At 49.7% G+C, this 15,515-nt stretch overlaps 1 protein-coding gene across 1 annotated transcript; it reads right to left on the bottom strand.

Moving 5' to 3' along the window:
* Nucleotides 1–5,168: 5,168 nt before the first annotated feature.
* On the bottom strand, nt 5,169–13,775 carry SLC2A2 (solute carrier family 2 member 2). The gene is made up of 11 exons (XM_040074051.1): nt 13,647–13,775; nt 12,897–12,992; nt 12,116–12,372; nt 11,462–11,586; nt 10,615–10,730; nt 9,931–10,093; nt 9,309–9,496; nt 8,337–8,441; nt 6,194–6,295; nt 5,581–5,784; nt 5,169–5,396 (listed from the first exon to the last, which is right to left on the bottom strand). The coding sequence occupies exons 1-11, from the start codon at nt 13,659–13,661 to the stop codon at nt 5,205–5,207; spliced, it is 1,563 nt and encodes a 520-aa protein (XP_039929985.1). The 5' UTR covers nt 13,662–13,775; the 3' UTR covers nt 5,169–5,204.
* Nucleotides 13,776–15,515: the final 1,740 nt, after the last annotated feature.

Raw genomic sequence — 15,515 nt, 5'->3', positions numbered from 1 at the left:
CTTGAGTGATCTTCTGGGCTAAATCAAGTCTTTTTACTGAAGTAGAGCTGTAGATTATTTTTTCAGACACAAAACAAATATTGCAATACAGCCTTTACTTGAGATTCAATAAAAAACATTGGAAATCCAATCCATCAGTTATTGCCTGCAGGCATCGTTCCTTTGTCTGGATCAACATTAATTTTCTAAAGTGTGTTTCTTGGTAGTATTATTGTGATTATCCCACTTTTCCATACAAGAGCAGCAATTTGATTCAAAGCATATTTGTAAATAAAATACCATGGCTTTTCACATTTAAGGGTGTTTTCTTTCCAGTATTGCACAGCTGGATCACGCACCTTTTCTCTCAAGCAGGCTCAGGATGTTATCAAGCCTTGCTTCTCCTATCTATGTCTCTAAGGAGTAAAGAGGGACTAGAAAATCTTTAGAAGATTTAAACTTAGCGAGTTGTGTCTGTTCTCATGTTCTGGAGAAGTGTCTGAAGCCCTGAAGCGCCCTCATCAAAGGCCAGCCTTGAGAATATGCATTTCAGCCAGTGCAGGGGTAAACACCCCACCTTGTTTCCAGCTGGCCCACTGGGAGGCAGGAGATGGTGCTTACCCCCCTGGGCCGGGGGATCAGGTCACACCATTAGAAATACCAGGTCATGAGCAGAGTGGTGTACGCAGCCCTGTCCCAGCCTGATCAGTGTCTCTGTTTCAGCTGATGAGCTGACTTTCCTGGGATCTCACCGTGTCCTGACTGTTGAGGTGAGGGTTCACGCTGGCTTATGGGCGCAGCCTTGAGCAGGAGGACGTGAGAGAAGCTGTGGGTCAGTGATCCCCCTCGGCAGGACAGCGCCATGCTCAGCAGGCCCTCAGAGCTCCCAGGAACAGCCTGTGTGTGTGGCAGGAATGGGGTCAGGGACCTTCTGCAGGGACCTTGCCGTAGGCACCCACTCTGCTCCCAGCACTGCTTTATTCCTGCCATTCACCGTCTGCTTCCTGAGCCGAGCCCACGGCCGAATACCCTGGGAACCACCTTGGGCACACACTGCGGATCAGAGGCAAGGGGTGACAGTGCAGTGACACTGTGAGCTAGCGGGAACCACAGTAATTGTAACTTCCCCACGGGGAAGAGGGAAAGCACAAAGTAACTCCAGCTGTTCCCTCCTCCTGGGGCTGTAACAGTGCTGGAGCTGTGATATCCCACCTTTTCGAGTCACGGAGCCACTCTCTCTCCTGAACAGAGTGCAGGGAGGCACAACGCAGGACACTTCCCAAGCCTCGGGTTCGCAGTTGTATCTACAGCCTGTAAAATTTAAGCACTGCTGATCTGCAGCCAGGATTTATTGCCCCACTGCTGGGGTGGAGATTCCTTCCCTTTCAGCACAGCTACTCAGGCTGTGCCTCTGGGTAAAATTTGCCAGTGTTGTTTCAGGATGTAGTGAAACACTTGAGCGCACTCCATTACCTTAAATTTAATCTGATGCGTACACATTCTGCTGGATCTAGATCTACTTTTTCCTACTTTGAAAGTCCTCAGCTCCCACAGATTTGGGGTGAAAGATAAGGACATTGAACACCTCAGAAAATTCATCATACCTCAGACTTTGTCCCTGCATATGTAGTACTTGGGTTAGCTTCATCATTATCAGCTGACTCCAGAGATAAAGGGTAGTGCTTCTCAGTGATGAAAAACAAGTTGAAGTGAGGCAGAAAAACCTGTGATAAATTAGTGTGGAGAGTGTTAATGGGGCCAGACGTCCTGAGTTCATTGAATTAGGGAAGTCAAACTAATTTTAAAATTAAGCCTGGAGAGTGGGAGACTAGATACCGTTGGCACAACAGGAAAGTCTTAATGGCTGTTGTCTCAGCACATTAGGAAAACACTGTCAGAGCTCTTGCTGACAAGATGCTTTCTCAGGGATTATTAATTATATTGCGTTATTAGCCAGGCATGGTATGAAAACATATTTAGCATGTTACTAAAATGCAATGACCATTTAGCTAATAAGTTTGACTCAGTCTTTTGAATTTTCTTAATGATTACCAACTTAGTAAAACTGTAATGGCGAGAGATAAAAATAATGATTCAACAAGCTGTGTCTCAGGAACAAGTTTTAACTGGAACTTGCATGTAGCAAGGACAGATAAAATGTACACTCCTAATTATCAGCCTGATGGGACGAGACAAAAGTAAACATATTGTCAGATTTAACTAACTCTAATGACCCCATCCTGCACTGGCATATGGTTAAAGTGCTCATGTGATAGTAAAGCCCAGCTTGATCCTTCACTGCAGCCATGAGGAGGACAAAGGGCCAGCAGTGCCTTACTCTTCTCACTTTGTCCCAGGCTGGAACGAGAAAAGTCCCTTACCTTCCACATGGCAGCTGCTGCAAGGAAACACAGCCTGACACTCCATTTTCCTTCGGTGCCTCTGAACCCCAGGCAGCTCTTCCAGGAAGTTGAGGGCTGTAGCTGTGGGCAGTGTTAATGCTGTGGGCTTAGTTAAACTGATTTATGTGCTGTACTACCCTAACTGGACCGGGCTTTCTATTGTCATTCAGCAGTGACACAGGGAAACAAGGACTGTCTCCTGAATGTCGATCAATAACACCCCTCACTGCTGAGCTGCTGGCAGAGTCACAGATGCCCCTCAGACAATAGGACAAAACTTAGCTGAAGTTTAGGAAATAATTTCATACCTCCTGTATGATCACAGGGAATCCAGCCTGGCTGGGCCCTCAGAGCAGTGGCAAATCTGCTTTGAACCTCCCTTCTGGCCAAAAGCTCCTCCTGCCTCTCGTGCCTAGAGAGGCCCCAGCACCAGGTTTTAGGCTGCCCCAGCACCATGCAAGCAGAGGTGCTTCTCAGTGGGGTGAAGTGGGCAGTGGGGACAGCTGGGGCCAGACACTGGCACCCCTCCAGTCAGGGTTCATCCCAGCCCAGAGCCACCAGCCACTGGCCCTGGGGCTGCCCCCAACCCCAAGTCTCACCTCTGGACCACCTCTTTCGAAAGGGATTTAGCTGAGGGCTTGCACAGCTTTTACCACCTGTGGAGCAAGTGTGTCCTGCTAGGAAAATAGCTCCCGTCTGGCACTGGATGTATGTCTGAGAGGGGGAAAAACAGCAGCACAAGCCATCACATGCCGTAGATGTTGTTCATCTTTTATCTAACAGACCTAGATAACAATGCTGATAGCAAGAATCCTCTTTTTTCTCCTCTTTGTACATTCAGATAATCCATTATATTTAGCTTACAGTAAACACTGTGCAGAGCTTCTGAGCCTGCCGTGGCCTTTGGCCTCACCCGGGGGGACCTGTGTGCAGCACACAGATGGACAGCTCGACACAGACCTGTGCCCCAGCTCTGCTGCTCTCCTCTCAGCCCCAGCCTGGGCTCTGGTTCCAGCAGCCCTGCACGCCCCGTGTCAGACCTGGGTCACGCACCACTGCAGCACATGACAGCACTGACCCAGTTCTCCTCTAGTTAAATTCCAGCAGTCACTCCAGCAAAGCCTTTGGTGCAATCTTACTGCTTCAGTGCACACACCAAGACCAGGCATTTCTGCCAGTGGACCTTGTGGCTGCACTTCCCACCAACTGGAAGTGACCAGAATTTGCTGTAGGGTCTTAATATAAAGAGAGTAAAGTCTGCAAAGGAAAAAAAGTTCAGGCACATGGAAAGGAGCAGGAACCTCCCCTAAAACCAAACCCATTGCAGCAGTGTGATCATCCTCAGCTTGTCTATTTTGTGCTTTTCATTATGCTTGATCCTCTGTTACATTTTGGCCCCTGCTTCACCAGCAGCCATGGTGAGCACACGGTAACCAAGCAATGCCACTGTTTCATCTCCAAATAAATAAAGGGTTTCTACCCTGAGAAAGTTGCTAAAAAGTAATCTGGTATCACAACAAGGAACATGCAAATCTTAAAAAGTCAAGCAGAGAGCAGGCTTTTACAATGGTTCCAACTTACGCCCCCAAAAAAGGAGGAAAAATCCTTGGAGTTTGGTTCTGCCGCATAAAAATGTCTCATAAAGAAGCAAAAGGAGCACAAACAAGGCTATGGGAACAGCACAACCTCCTGCTTGCACACCATCTTGGCTGAAGCACACCCTGCCAGCAAAATGCTAAGCGATGCAAAATGGGAGTTAGGTAAGTGGCACCTTCCCGTTAACCTTCCAATACCCATTTTTTTCTTTGGGTCATCATTAGTTGTTGCTCTATGAGCAGCCTGAGCCCTTGGCTGGACCTGGAGCCTGTGGGTGTTGAGCACAGTATGAAAGGAAGGGAAGGAAGGTGCAGATGGGGAAGGAGGTGCTCTGGCAATTGTCACGCCATGGAAGGGGTGGCGGCAGGGCTCGAGTCTCCTCACATGGAGACCAGGAGTGCCCAGGCCTTTTGTATGGTCATTGTTGTGCTGGGCCTTGTGCTGGTGCAGCAGCGAGAAGGGGGAGAGGAGAGGCTTCCTGGGAGGAAAGAGAGAGCTAAATAGTCTGGCTGAAATGTAGGGATAATGCCCATCAGCCCAGCCACAGTTCCTAAGATTCTCCAAAAAAATATTGCAGCTGAGAAATCCTTATGAGATCAGACAGCATTTCCATAACGCACAGATAGCAAAGCAAGGGAGGTACACCCCAGCCAGTTCAGGTGGGATCCACCGTCTTCCTCTGCAGAAGCAAGAGTTAGGGGATGTTAGCTCCACCTGTTTTCCTTAGCACCTGGGGTGATCAATGCTGTGTGCTGGTGGTGGCACAACCGCACGAGCAGTTGGATTCTAAAGGCACCAGGTCACTCAGCAGAATGAAGCAGAAAGATGGGGATAAAAAAAGTGAAAACATGAGGCTGCAGCATCAGCCAGCCCCTCTTTCCTTCATTTCAGCTAAGAGACGGCCCTGCTCAATGCTGTCTGGTGAGATCACTATCCCACTGGGCTCTTCCAGCAGGACGTTGAGACAGACATGTACCATACTCCTTCTGTCCTTTCCCTGGCTCTTCCTGCAGCCCAGTTGTCCCAGGTGTCTCAGAGTAAAATGCCATGTTAGCACCTGTGGCTGGGAGGTGTGAACCGCAGCAGCCAGAAGGAAATCCGGTGGATGTGTCCTCCTGGTCTGCCAGCTGCAAGGTTTTTGCAAAATGAGACTTCTGCCCAACATTCTTCCCATGGTGCCTGAAGGAGGTGCATGTCCCATCCCTCCTTTCTGGGTTCATGGGATGTCTATGCCTCCTCGCTGCGTCGCAGGTCTTGCAGCTCAGTCATGGCTTTGGCCAAGAGCTTCTTGCGGCGGAACACAGCTGCAATCTCCTCAAAGGACTTTCCTTTCGTCTCCGGTACTTTGAAGTACGCAAACAGGAAGAAGATGAGAAGCAGACCCGCGAAGATCGCAAACACGTATGGTCCACACAGATCCTGCAGTGGGAAAGTGGGAACAGAGGAGACCACCATCAGCACCACAGCTTGGCTTCCCCTTCCTACCCCGGCTGGCTGAGGTGCCCAGCCAGACTCGGGGATGGAAATCTGAGAGGCACATTCACATCCTGCTGCAGTGGGATTGTGCCAGCCGTTTATTTGTACAGTTGAAGGGATTTCTTACCGCTATGTACTGGAAACACATTCCCACGATGAAGTTGCAGGCCCAGTTGCAGAAGCCGGCGACAGCGATGGCGGCCGGGCGCGGGCCCTGGCTGAACAGTTCGGCTACGATAAACCAGGGGATGGGCCCAGGCCCCACTTCAAAGAAGATGACGAAGAGGAAGATTGCGACCATGCTGACATAGCTCATCCAGGCAAACTGGCTCTGCAAGAGATTGGTGTTATAGCCCCAAAGAAACTCTTGTTAATTATCACTAATTACTTTATTTGGGCTTCTTTTTCAGAAATTTCTATTCAGACAAAGGGGAATTGGACATGAATAATTAAGGTTTTAAACTCTCTTGCCAGGTGCTGGCTGGGCATGTGGCGCCAGCGTTACTGCCTGGAGGAGTTACAGCCATCAGCTCAGCTGTTACTTTGAGCCCTCTCCTTGCCTGCAGCTCAGCAAAATGAGGCAGAATGGCACCCTTTAATAACCACGTGTTCAGCGAAGGAGGCCACCCCTTATTTGCCTTTTCATCTTGACAGGGGCTTGCACCAGTGCTTTGGACTGACTTTGACAGGATCTTCTCTTGTTTTCAAACCAGGGAGAAAAAATGGAGAGAAATCCTTACCAGAAGCACAAGCCCAACTGTCATGACCACGGCGCTGATTAACATGCCCATCAAACCTGCCAGGAACAGGGACCGCCTGCCCGCCTTCTCCACCAGAAAGACCTGTGGAAACACATGCAGGAGCTCAGTGTCCAGCACCACCACTCTCAGGATCAGGTCTATTAGCAATAACCAGCCTGTTAGCACTGTCACACTGCTCTTTTGCTCTTTTAGCTCTAGTGGTAGAGATTTATGTGCTGGTTTCCAAGTGTCAGAAGCTCTGCTGGCAGCTGCTGTGGAGCCAGACTGATCAGTCACCCTGCCAAGGGCAAGGCAAAGGCACACACACAGGGTCCATGCCTTTCCAGGCTCTCTGGACTTCCCACTGCTCCTACACATGAATTGCTGACTGTGGTCTTTCTCTCTCTCCCCCTTTTCTTTTTTTCCTTCAGGAACTAAAAACTTACTAGGTCTGCATTAGTTTGAAACCAGGGTTCAAATTGTAGCATGATTCAGGTCACATCACGGGCCATTGCATTTTGCCTGTCCAAGGGCCTCTTGGTGGACTCCAATCATGTCACCCAGCTTTTGACAGATACCTAAGTCTGTACCAGGCACCTCACCTGGTGGGGAGCTGTAGGTCCCTCCGGAGGACAGTGCAGCTGGCCTGGCCTAGCCGTGCAGCAGCCTCTGAGGCTGCCAGCTCCTTCCCCTCTGCTTGAAAGGACACCCTCTGGCCAGCAGCTCCGCCTTCCCTGCCGTTCCAGCCATGATTTACACTTCCCAGAGACTGTCTCTTTTGCTGGAGGCGGTTCATGTGCTGACATGTGAAGCTGCAGAGGATGAGTTTCTGCTCCCTTCTCCCCTTACCAAGGTCCACCCAGCTGTCAGCGCTTCTGCTTTTTGATCGGGGTCTGTCATTTATTGACAAAAGTAGGTAATTTTTAAGTGCTCGTGGACAAAAGAAGCAAAGAGCAAATGCCCAAGGCTGCAAGTACCACAGCCCTGGGATGGGGATCGAACTGCAGGACACCCTTCATGCTGAGGAAAGGCTTCTTCCAGCTTCACACCTCTGTGCCTCATTTCACAATAAACATCACATTTTCTCCTCTGTATGGGGCCCATGATGGACTTTCTCTAAGGCAGGTTCACTCCGAGACCTCCTCACTCACACATACCGGAGTACAAATGGCTTGGGTTGGAAGGGACCTTAAAGATCATCCAATTTCAACCCCCTGTCATAGGCAGGGACACCTTCCACAGGACCAAGACTGTCCTTGGACAGTTCAGGGACAGGGCATCCACAACCTCTCTAAGAAACCTGTGCCAGTGCCTCACCAACCTCACAAGAATTCCTAGTATCTAATTTCATTCTAATATCCGATCAAAACCTCCTCTCTGTCAGTTTAAAATGATTCCTCCTTGTCCTAAACCTCTTGGAGCTGTGTATTTCTGCCTTGCAGCCAGTCCAGCATCATGTTGGTGAAAGTCCTTTAGTCCCTAAATCTCTAGAGAGATATGAGGGAAATAGGCTTGGCATTTCCTGATCTTATATTAATGGCCATATCATAAAACTAATTGCCAGCTGATAGGAATTGTGTTAATCCTCTCAGGAGAGAGACAAATGAAGGGAGGTCTGTGGAAATGGAAACATCCTTTTATTGCTGCATAGATGGGATGAGGATAGGTGCTGGATTACTTTTATTACTGTGGAATGGCCTTTGGATATCCCTCCTGCAGGTGCTGTGTACATACAGAAAACAGTTTGAAAGATAACAGGTAAGAGCAGACTGGGAGCTGTCACATCCCCGTCACAGCCCCCATGCCCTGCCTGCTCCCTGGGGGAATAAAACCTGCAGAACTGCAGTCTCAAGAGTAGCTTTTATTTGAGGGGGAAATGCAGCGTTTTCAGAGCTTCCCTGAACACAGTGGTGCAGTTTCCACTCACGAGGCATTTAGCAGTGCTGATCAATAGCAACATGCTCTATGGCAGTGCTTGAATTTTCAGATTAAATTTGCCCAGGGAATGATTTTTTTTTCCTGTAGGGTGTTCAGGGTCAGTCCTGCAACGCTGCAAATCCCAGCTCCAGGATAAAATCTCGTTTCAAAACCACATTGTACCTTAGGAGTCTTCGTAGTCCAGGGGGCAGAAGTATTTACTTACAGAGATAACAGTGAAGACCGTGTTCACCACTCCAACACCGATGGTTGCATAAACTGGTTGGTCAACTCCAGCTCTCTCGAAAATGTTTGTGGAGTAGTAAAAGATCTATCAGAATACATCAGGATGAAGGATTAGGCAACAGGGCTGGTGAAACTTTTGTTCTCGTGAGGAAAGAGTGGCACTTGCTTGGCTGAGATGTGGCGTAATTTAATTATGATTAATTTTTCAACTTTTAACGGCTTGTTATAATAATTAAAGCTGAAAATTTCATAGGAGCCTGAGGGAGTTAAAATCCTATTGAAATTTCCTTCTTGAGCTACTGCATTTGCACACTAGATCTGTTTTCTTTTATGTAGTCTGTGTTTAATCTTAAAATCCAGATCGCCAGCAATGAGCACTCAAGACAAATATCTTAGTTTGACCGAGTTTTACATTAATTAAAAAATATTCTCATTGCAATGATTCCTAGTTCTTTCTTCTCTCCAAGAATATGGTGATTCCTTTCTGGTGAAAGTTAAGGGCAGGAAGTAAGGGGTGGCTGGTGGGTGGGGTGGGCATGGAGCCAGGTAGGCTGGGCATCCCCGTGTGCTCCTTAATGCTTCTGGGTGTCAAATGGTGATTTATGGTATTCCAGGAGGCGATGCAAAAGTTGTTTAGCTAAAAATGGCAAGAAAATAGTGATTCTGGGGTGAGCATGATGGCATTAAGGAGAGCAAGCTGCTGCCAAACTTGGGTAGTGGGAGGGTCATGGGAGGGCTCAGCATGGGCCTGCTGTGCCAGCTGGGTTTGTGCTGGACTCCCTCCCACCCTTCTGCCCTCCTGCCCTCCCACAGCCAGCTTGGCAGGGACCCAGGAGCCCGCTGCAGCCGTGGGAAAGCCTTCTTTCATCCCTTCATGGCTTGGATGGAGCCAGAGCTGCCTTTTTGTGCTCAGCATGGATCTCTGAGAGACAAACATCTTAGGGAGACTCACCGCGTTGATTCCCGAGAACTGCTGGGATATTTGCACCATCAGCGCCACGATGACTGCCTGCCTGTACTTGGAAGAGGTGAAAAGCTGTCTTATGGAGACTCTCTTTTCACTAGCAGCTTCTTGCTTTTCCTTTTCCATCTCTTCAATCTCTTTCATTGGATCACAGTTTCCTCTAAGCCTTTTCAAATCTTGGAAAAAAATAAAAAAAAGATTGAAATTTTATTTTCAGTGGTAGTTAAGTTGTATATGTAAGGACAAGAATCTATTTAGGCAAAACTCAAGGTAAGCCAGCCACAGGGACAGTTGTGTCCTCTTGCTCTGAGGGTTCCTATGGCACATCCAAGGATCCAGGGTGCATCTGCTTGGTCAGGAGCAGCAGCACATCAGCTCTGCAACAGCCCTGAGACATCACTCTCAAGCCTCATCCCTCACAGTGCTGCTTAGTCCCATGCAAACATCTCAGTAGTTTTTGATCTAGAGCTAGTTTGTACCTCAGCAGCTCAGAGCATGAGATGGAGCAGCCACAGCCTCATGTGAGTCCTCAGCCAGGCTTCTCCTTCTCTGTTTTATACTATGTACAGTATGAAAACAACTCCAGACAAGCCCAAAATGTCTTTCTTACTTTTTTTAGCTTCCTCCACCTTCCCCAGTTTGATGTAAAGGTATCGGGGGCTCTCAGGGCACAGTAAGAGCAGGAAGAACTGCAGCAGGGCAGCCACACCAGACAGACCAAGGAGCAGGGGCCACATCTCGTCGTTGCCCAGAAGGAAGTCTAGTCCAAGGACCTGGAATAATTGAGACACATTTGAATGGGTCATTTTGCACCCCAAGAAGAGAAAACAATTGACCACTCTGGTGTTTTGAATTGACAAGCTGGAGGAAAACTAGAAGCAAATACCAATTCTTTTTCTGGATGTGTTTGTTCTCTGTACGTTTATGTTCCCACCTGTTGTGTAGCTGGGACATGTGCCATGGTGGGCAATGCTGGTGGGGGCTTTGGGCTCCCTGCTTCCCTGATGAAGCCATTTTTGAGAACCTAGTTACCAGGGGTCTCATGCTCAGGATCCATCCTGATGCTGATGAGATGCTGAAAAAAATTCCTCAGGGAGAGGAGAAATTTTTTGCAGAAGTGCTTTTTATTTCTTGAGAAGCTGTCTTTGTTAAGATACCTTAACCCCATTAAAGCAGATTGTTTTGCACATTCCTTCAGTTTTGGGGTGGGATGGTGAAGAACAGCCCAGTATATCCCTGTGGTCTTCCTGTTCTCTGGAACACCCTCTCTGGGTGTGTGTGTTTTCCTGCTTACCTGGCTGAAGAGGATGCCCGTGACAATTGCGAGCTGGTGCAGCGTCCCCAGCGCTCCTCGAAGGGCCGTGGGAGAGACCTCGCTGACGTACATGGGCACGAGTCCGGAGGAGAGCCCTGCACCGAGCACACGTGGGTGTCACCTCTTCTGGACACGGCTCAGCCACCAGCAGAAACCACTTCCCAAAGGGGAAAGGAGGATGGAGCCTGTGTGCTGCACCCCACACCCCACCAAGCCCTCACGCCTGGCTGGGAACCACCTGCACCTTGGAAAGGTGCTGGGATGTCCCTGCATTCAGAGCCCAAACTGAAGCACACACATCAGAGCACAGAGCAGGGATTGTCTGCTGGGAGAAGTTATCACAGGGCAAAGTGCCTTCTTAAAACTTGCCTTGAAATCTCAGAGTGGAGTATTGTATGTGCATATACATATATATACCAGTAACAGTATAAAGAGGTGTTATTTCTAAGCTAATTCTAATGCAATTCCCAATCATTTGCTGGCTCTATCCTCTCTGTGCACAGTGATGCTGTGCTCTCTGCCTAGGGAACCTGTTAGCCAGCCTGGCTAGTGATGTGCTCTTACAGCAGCCACCAGCAACACCCATCCTTGAGATACAGAGGGACCTGCTCCTTTCTAGCATATGTAAAATGAACTTAGGATAGAGCCAACCCAAATACTTCTGGGAAAGATCCTGAATCAAGGACACAGAGAATAGGGAAATTCCCACCTGTGAAACCCCTTCTGAACTAAAAAAAGGATTAAAAACCATGGGGAACTCTGAACTGCAGCCCTGGAGCGTGCTACCAAGGAGCTGCTTTCAGTGGCTGACGCAGCCTGGACTCACCGCAGTACAGCCCCGTGACAGCTCTCCCAGAGATGATGAGGATGTGGGATGGCCCAAATTTCGCCAGCCCCATGAGGAGGTTCCCAGCAATGGAGAGGATGTTCACCACCAGCATGGCTTTCACCCTGCAAGGCAGCAGCAGCACAGCTCCTCTGGCACCTCTCTCAGCCAAAGCAGCCATTGCAACACACAAGAGGAGCTATAAAGTCACCTAATCGGTATTACAGGGGAAAACCAATGATAGCAGGCACCACAAAATATGGGGGCCAGGGTACAATCAGAGTAGTTAAAATGAGATTATAAATTATACTTTACATCCTGTGCAAATACCATGCAAATGTCCTCCTCCTCCTTTTGCCATGGAAAGAAAAGGGGGAATTCAGAACCTAATCAGGGCTGCTCATCAGCTGCTGTCTGAAATGCTCAAGTTGCAGTAAAATGTCTGATTTGTAACTGAGGATTTTAAAAAGCCCAACATCTGCGGTGGTTGAAACAGTACTTTGGAAGCCGGGAGGGTTATTTTCCCTTTTTTTTCCGAAATTGCTGAAAATAACACAGATCGTATTTCTACAGTGAGGAAATGGTTCTATGGGAAAAATCGATCAGGAGGGTTTGGGCTGTGGCACAGAGTCACAGCGCACACGAGCCTCTCACCTCCCGAGCCGGTCGCCGATCCAGCCCACGGTGAAGGAGGACACCATGCCACCGATGGCGAACACGGACACGGACAGGGACCAGTACATGGTGAGGATGTGTGAGGAGGCAGCGAGGTCCTCGCTGATGTCAGCTGGGGTCGGGAATGTGCCCTCTGTGCCAGCCTGGAGGAACGTGCCATCCTCCCCAGAGGCATTGGTGGCGTATCTGTCGGGGGGGACAATGCCCAGCACGCGCCCGTAGTGCGCTTCTATCACCTGTGACGGGTAAAGAAGAAAACGCCGCCAGCTCAGATCTAGAAACACCCCAACCCCTGCTTTGGAGGTTACTCTGCCTCAGAGTAACAAGGTTTGCTTTTGCAGGCTCTGCAGGGGTGAAACCTTGGGTTCCCCCCAGCTCTACAACACCCAGACCCCAGCGGGGAAGGGCCGTGAGGGCAGGCACAAAGCATTCCCCTCCTGGGGCTGGGCTGAGCGTGCTGTCTGCATTTGGCACTGGATTTGGTGAGGGGTGCAGTCTCTTGGCTCGGGCACAGGGCCCGTGTTGCAGTGGGGACAGCTCCATTCCATGCAGAGCCCCACTCCTTTCCCCGGGGAAGTGCCAACAGAGGGTCCTGGCCATGTTCTCACCCACTCTCTCATTGTGGGATCTTTGTCCTCTGGAAGAAACTGCCTGGGAAGGGACAGAGTCCTCCCGAGGGCTTCTGCAAGGGACAAACTGGCCCTGGCTGCCCTGAAGCTGTAACTCCTTGGCCATGCACAGCTTGAGAGGCTCAACTTACCTTCTGGGGGGCGTTAATGACCCCCAGGCTGTAGCCATACTGGAAGAAGCCCAACACTGCAGTGAAGACGGAGAGGACCAATGTTCCTGTGAGGTGCTGGGGCAGGAAGCAAAGCACAGCCTCATCATACAGTCCTAGCAGTGCCCAAAGCTGGGGGAGGGCTGCATCCCACCCCTATCCCCGGGGACCCTGCTGCCCAGCTGGCTGGGACAGGGACATCCAGGGATGCTGCTGCAGCAGCACGGGTGGTTGGCTGGAGCCAAAGGAGAAGGAAATCCCCTGGGGACAGGCAAGATCAGGCCCCCGGGGCAGAGTGGTGTTGCCCCACAAAGACAGTTCAGCTCTCCCTGCTGCACCGCCCGTCCTGCCCCCAAAGCTCTGCCCAGTACAGCAGTGCAAGGAGCAGCAGCAGCAGCACTGTGTCGTTCCCCATCCCTGGAGGATGTTTTTCCTACAACAGCTGGGAAAAAACACCGAAAGGATGCTTTTCAGCAGCGCTGTTTAAAGCATTTTTTTCCTCCCATCACAGTTAAAGCTATCCAATGAGCCAACAGAGATCTTCAAAAATAGTCCCTTGGCCCTCTTCCCCTTTGCCCCCGTGCAAAATTATTTAGTGGAGGGGATTTTTTTTTTTTTTTTTTTTTTGGTTGGTTGGTTTTGGTAAGGGACTGCTCAATGCTGGGGCCCTGCAGAAATTCTAGTCATTTCAGCAGAAAATCTAGTGCAAAAATACCGGCGAGCCATGATTACCTTCTCTGTCTGCATTTTCCTTTTCTCATCCACCTCGCAGCTCCTCCGCTCTCCTGGGAACAGTCACTGTCCTGGGCTGCAGAGCAAGGTGAGGGCTTGGGCAGGGAAGGAAGGACAGCAGAGCTGGGATGGAGGCAGGAAAACAGGCTGGTGCTTGGAGAGATGGGACTATATCAACTCTGGAGTTAATGAGAAACCCAAGTCTTCCACGCATTATTTGGCCACCGCTCAGCTCAGAGCAGCCACCACCAATCCCCGTGTTTGGGACACACACGAAACAATGGGAGACCTGCAAAGACATAGCGTGGATCTGGAAAATTCAAATGACCCAGCAGCAAGGCTGGTTTGGGGCTGTCCCTCAGCTGAACAGTTGGAAATGTGACGTGCCAGGGGCTTGAACCTGGAGATGCTCAACACCTTCCTCATCTTCAGTCCTGGGTGTGCCTGTCACATCACAGTCCTCTTGCTGAATCAGGGAGAAGAAACCTCTCCAGCACATGGAGCAAAGCAGCTAGAAAATGACTAAGTGTTTTATTTAAATAGCACTTAGCACCTGCTTTAAAATATATTCATGTGTGTATATCACATACAGAGCCACATATAAACACAGATGTATACGGGTCTCTCTGTGTATCCATACACAGACACCTGCATACACAGAGCCCCCTCAGCAGGCAGCTCTAATGCCAGTACACACCTATCAGAGGAGACAGCTGTGTGTGTATATGGACATTAAACATAACCAAATTACCCAGAATATTACAGTGAAAGAGGCTTTCATTGAAAATCCTACAGTGGTGTGAACACTGGGCCTTTCAGCACCACCAGCTGATGGCTGCGCTGTCAAATATTGTGGATTCTGGGAAATACTGCCAATGCTGCCGAATGCTACTGATGCTGCCAAATAATTTTGCCTTGGCTCACTCGGCTTTCATGAACTTTGCACATCTGCACAAGCTGGTCTGAGCTGGTCTTGCTCCGGTTTGGGCTTTGCTGTCCTTGACATGGTCAGAGAGGGGAGCTGCAGGGCTGGAGGGGACAGTGGCATCCTTAGCGGCAGCAGACCGTGCCAAAGTCTGAGTCAGCCGGGAAGGTGATTAATGCTGATTAAAGTCATTATCTTCCACATCAGCCCCTGATGGGTCCGGCAGCCAAGTTACAGCACCCATTGGATGATGCTCTCAGTCAGCCGGGATTCACACGGGCACAAAATGTACTTTCTACAGGAGGAAGAGCAAGAGGAAAATAACAAGAGATGAGTGTTAAGACCACTAATCTTTGCACTGGTCTCCAGTCAAGTAAAACTTTAACTGGAGGAGGAAAGTTCATTCCATTAAGCAGGCTTTGATTCCAGCCACGGCACCTGCATTCCCCTCTTGGGCTGGTGTAGCTGTGACAGGAAGGGCCCCAAGGCTGAGCCTTTTAGTTTTCCCCAATATTTGTCCTTCCTGCTGAGATCTTTGCCAATGGTGTTTGTTTTGCTCGCTGCGTGTGGATACCCAGGCATTTACAAGCAGTTTCTTTGCATCGCAGTTAAATACCTTCACAATGGGACTGTCAGGATTTGACAATTACCAGGCTGCTAAGGCTTGGATCACAAAACAAATGGGAGCCCTGACCCGAGATGGAAACCTTGAGGCACTGTGAAAACCTTGCCGGGACAGATGTCCCCCTCCGGGATTGCCACGTACCCCTCCGGGATCCCATCCTGCCGCAGGCGCCTGGCACAGAGAGGATGATGCTTTCCCTCCCTACTCTTCCCAGAGTGCTGGAACTGGAGGGATCAAAGGCCACCAGCACACCACGAGCAGGGCGGCCTTTCCACGTCCTGCCCCCACGAACCTTCCCAAAATCCAGCTTCCTGCGGAC

Source organism: Hirundo rustica, chromosome 10 (genome assembly GCF_015227805.2).
Source record: "Hirundo rustica isolate bHirRus1 chromosome 10, bHirRus1.pri.v3, whole genome shotgun sequence".
Taxonomy (NCBI): Eukaryota; Metazoa; Chordata; class Aves; order Passeriformes; family Hirundinidae; genus Hirundo; species Hirundo rustica.
This window is presented reverse-complemented; position numbering and strand designations above follow the sequence as displayed.

Coding starts and splice junctions, on each gene's coding strand:
- SLC2A2 (XM_040074051.1), bottom strand. Junction 12,373..12,896: donor TCATTAACGCCCCCCAGAAG/GTAAGTTGAGCC, acceptor TACCCGTCACAG/GTGATAGAAGCGCACTACGG. Junction 11,587..12,115: donor ATCGGCGACCGGCTCGGGAG/GTGAGAGGCTCG, acceptor GCTGCCTTGCAG/GGTGAAAGCCATGCTGGTGG.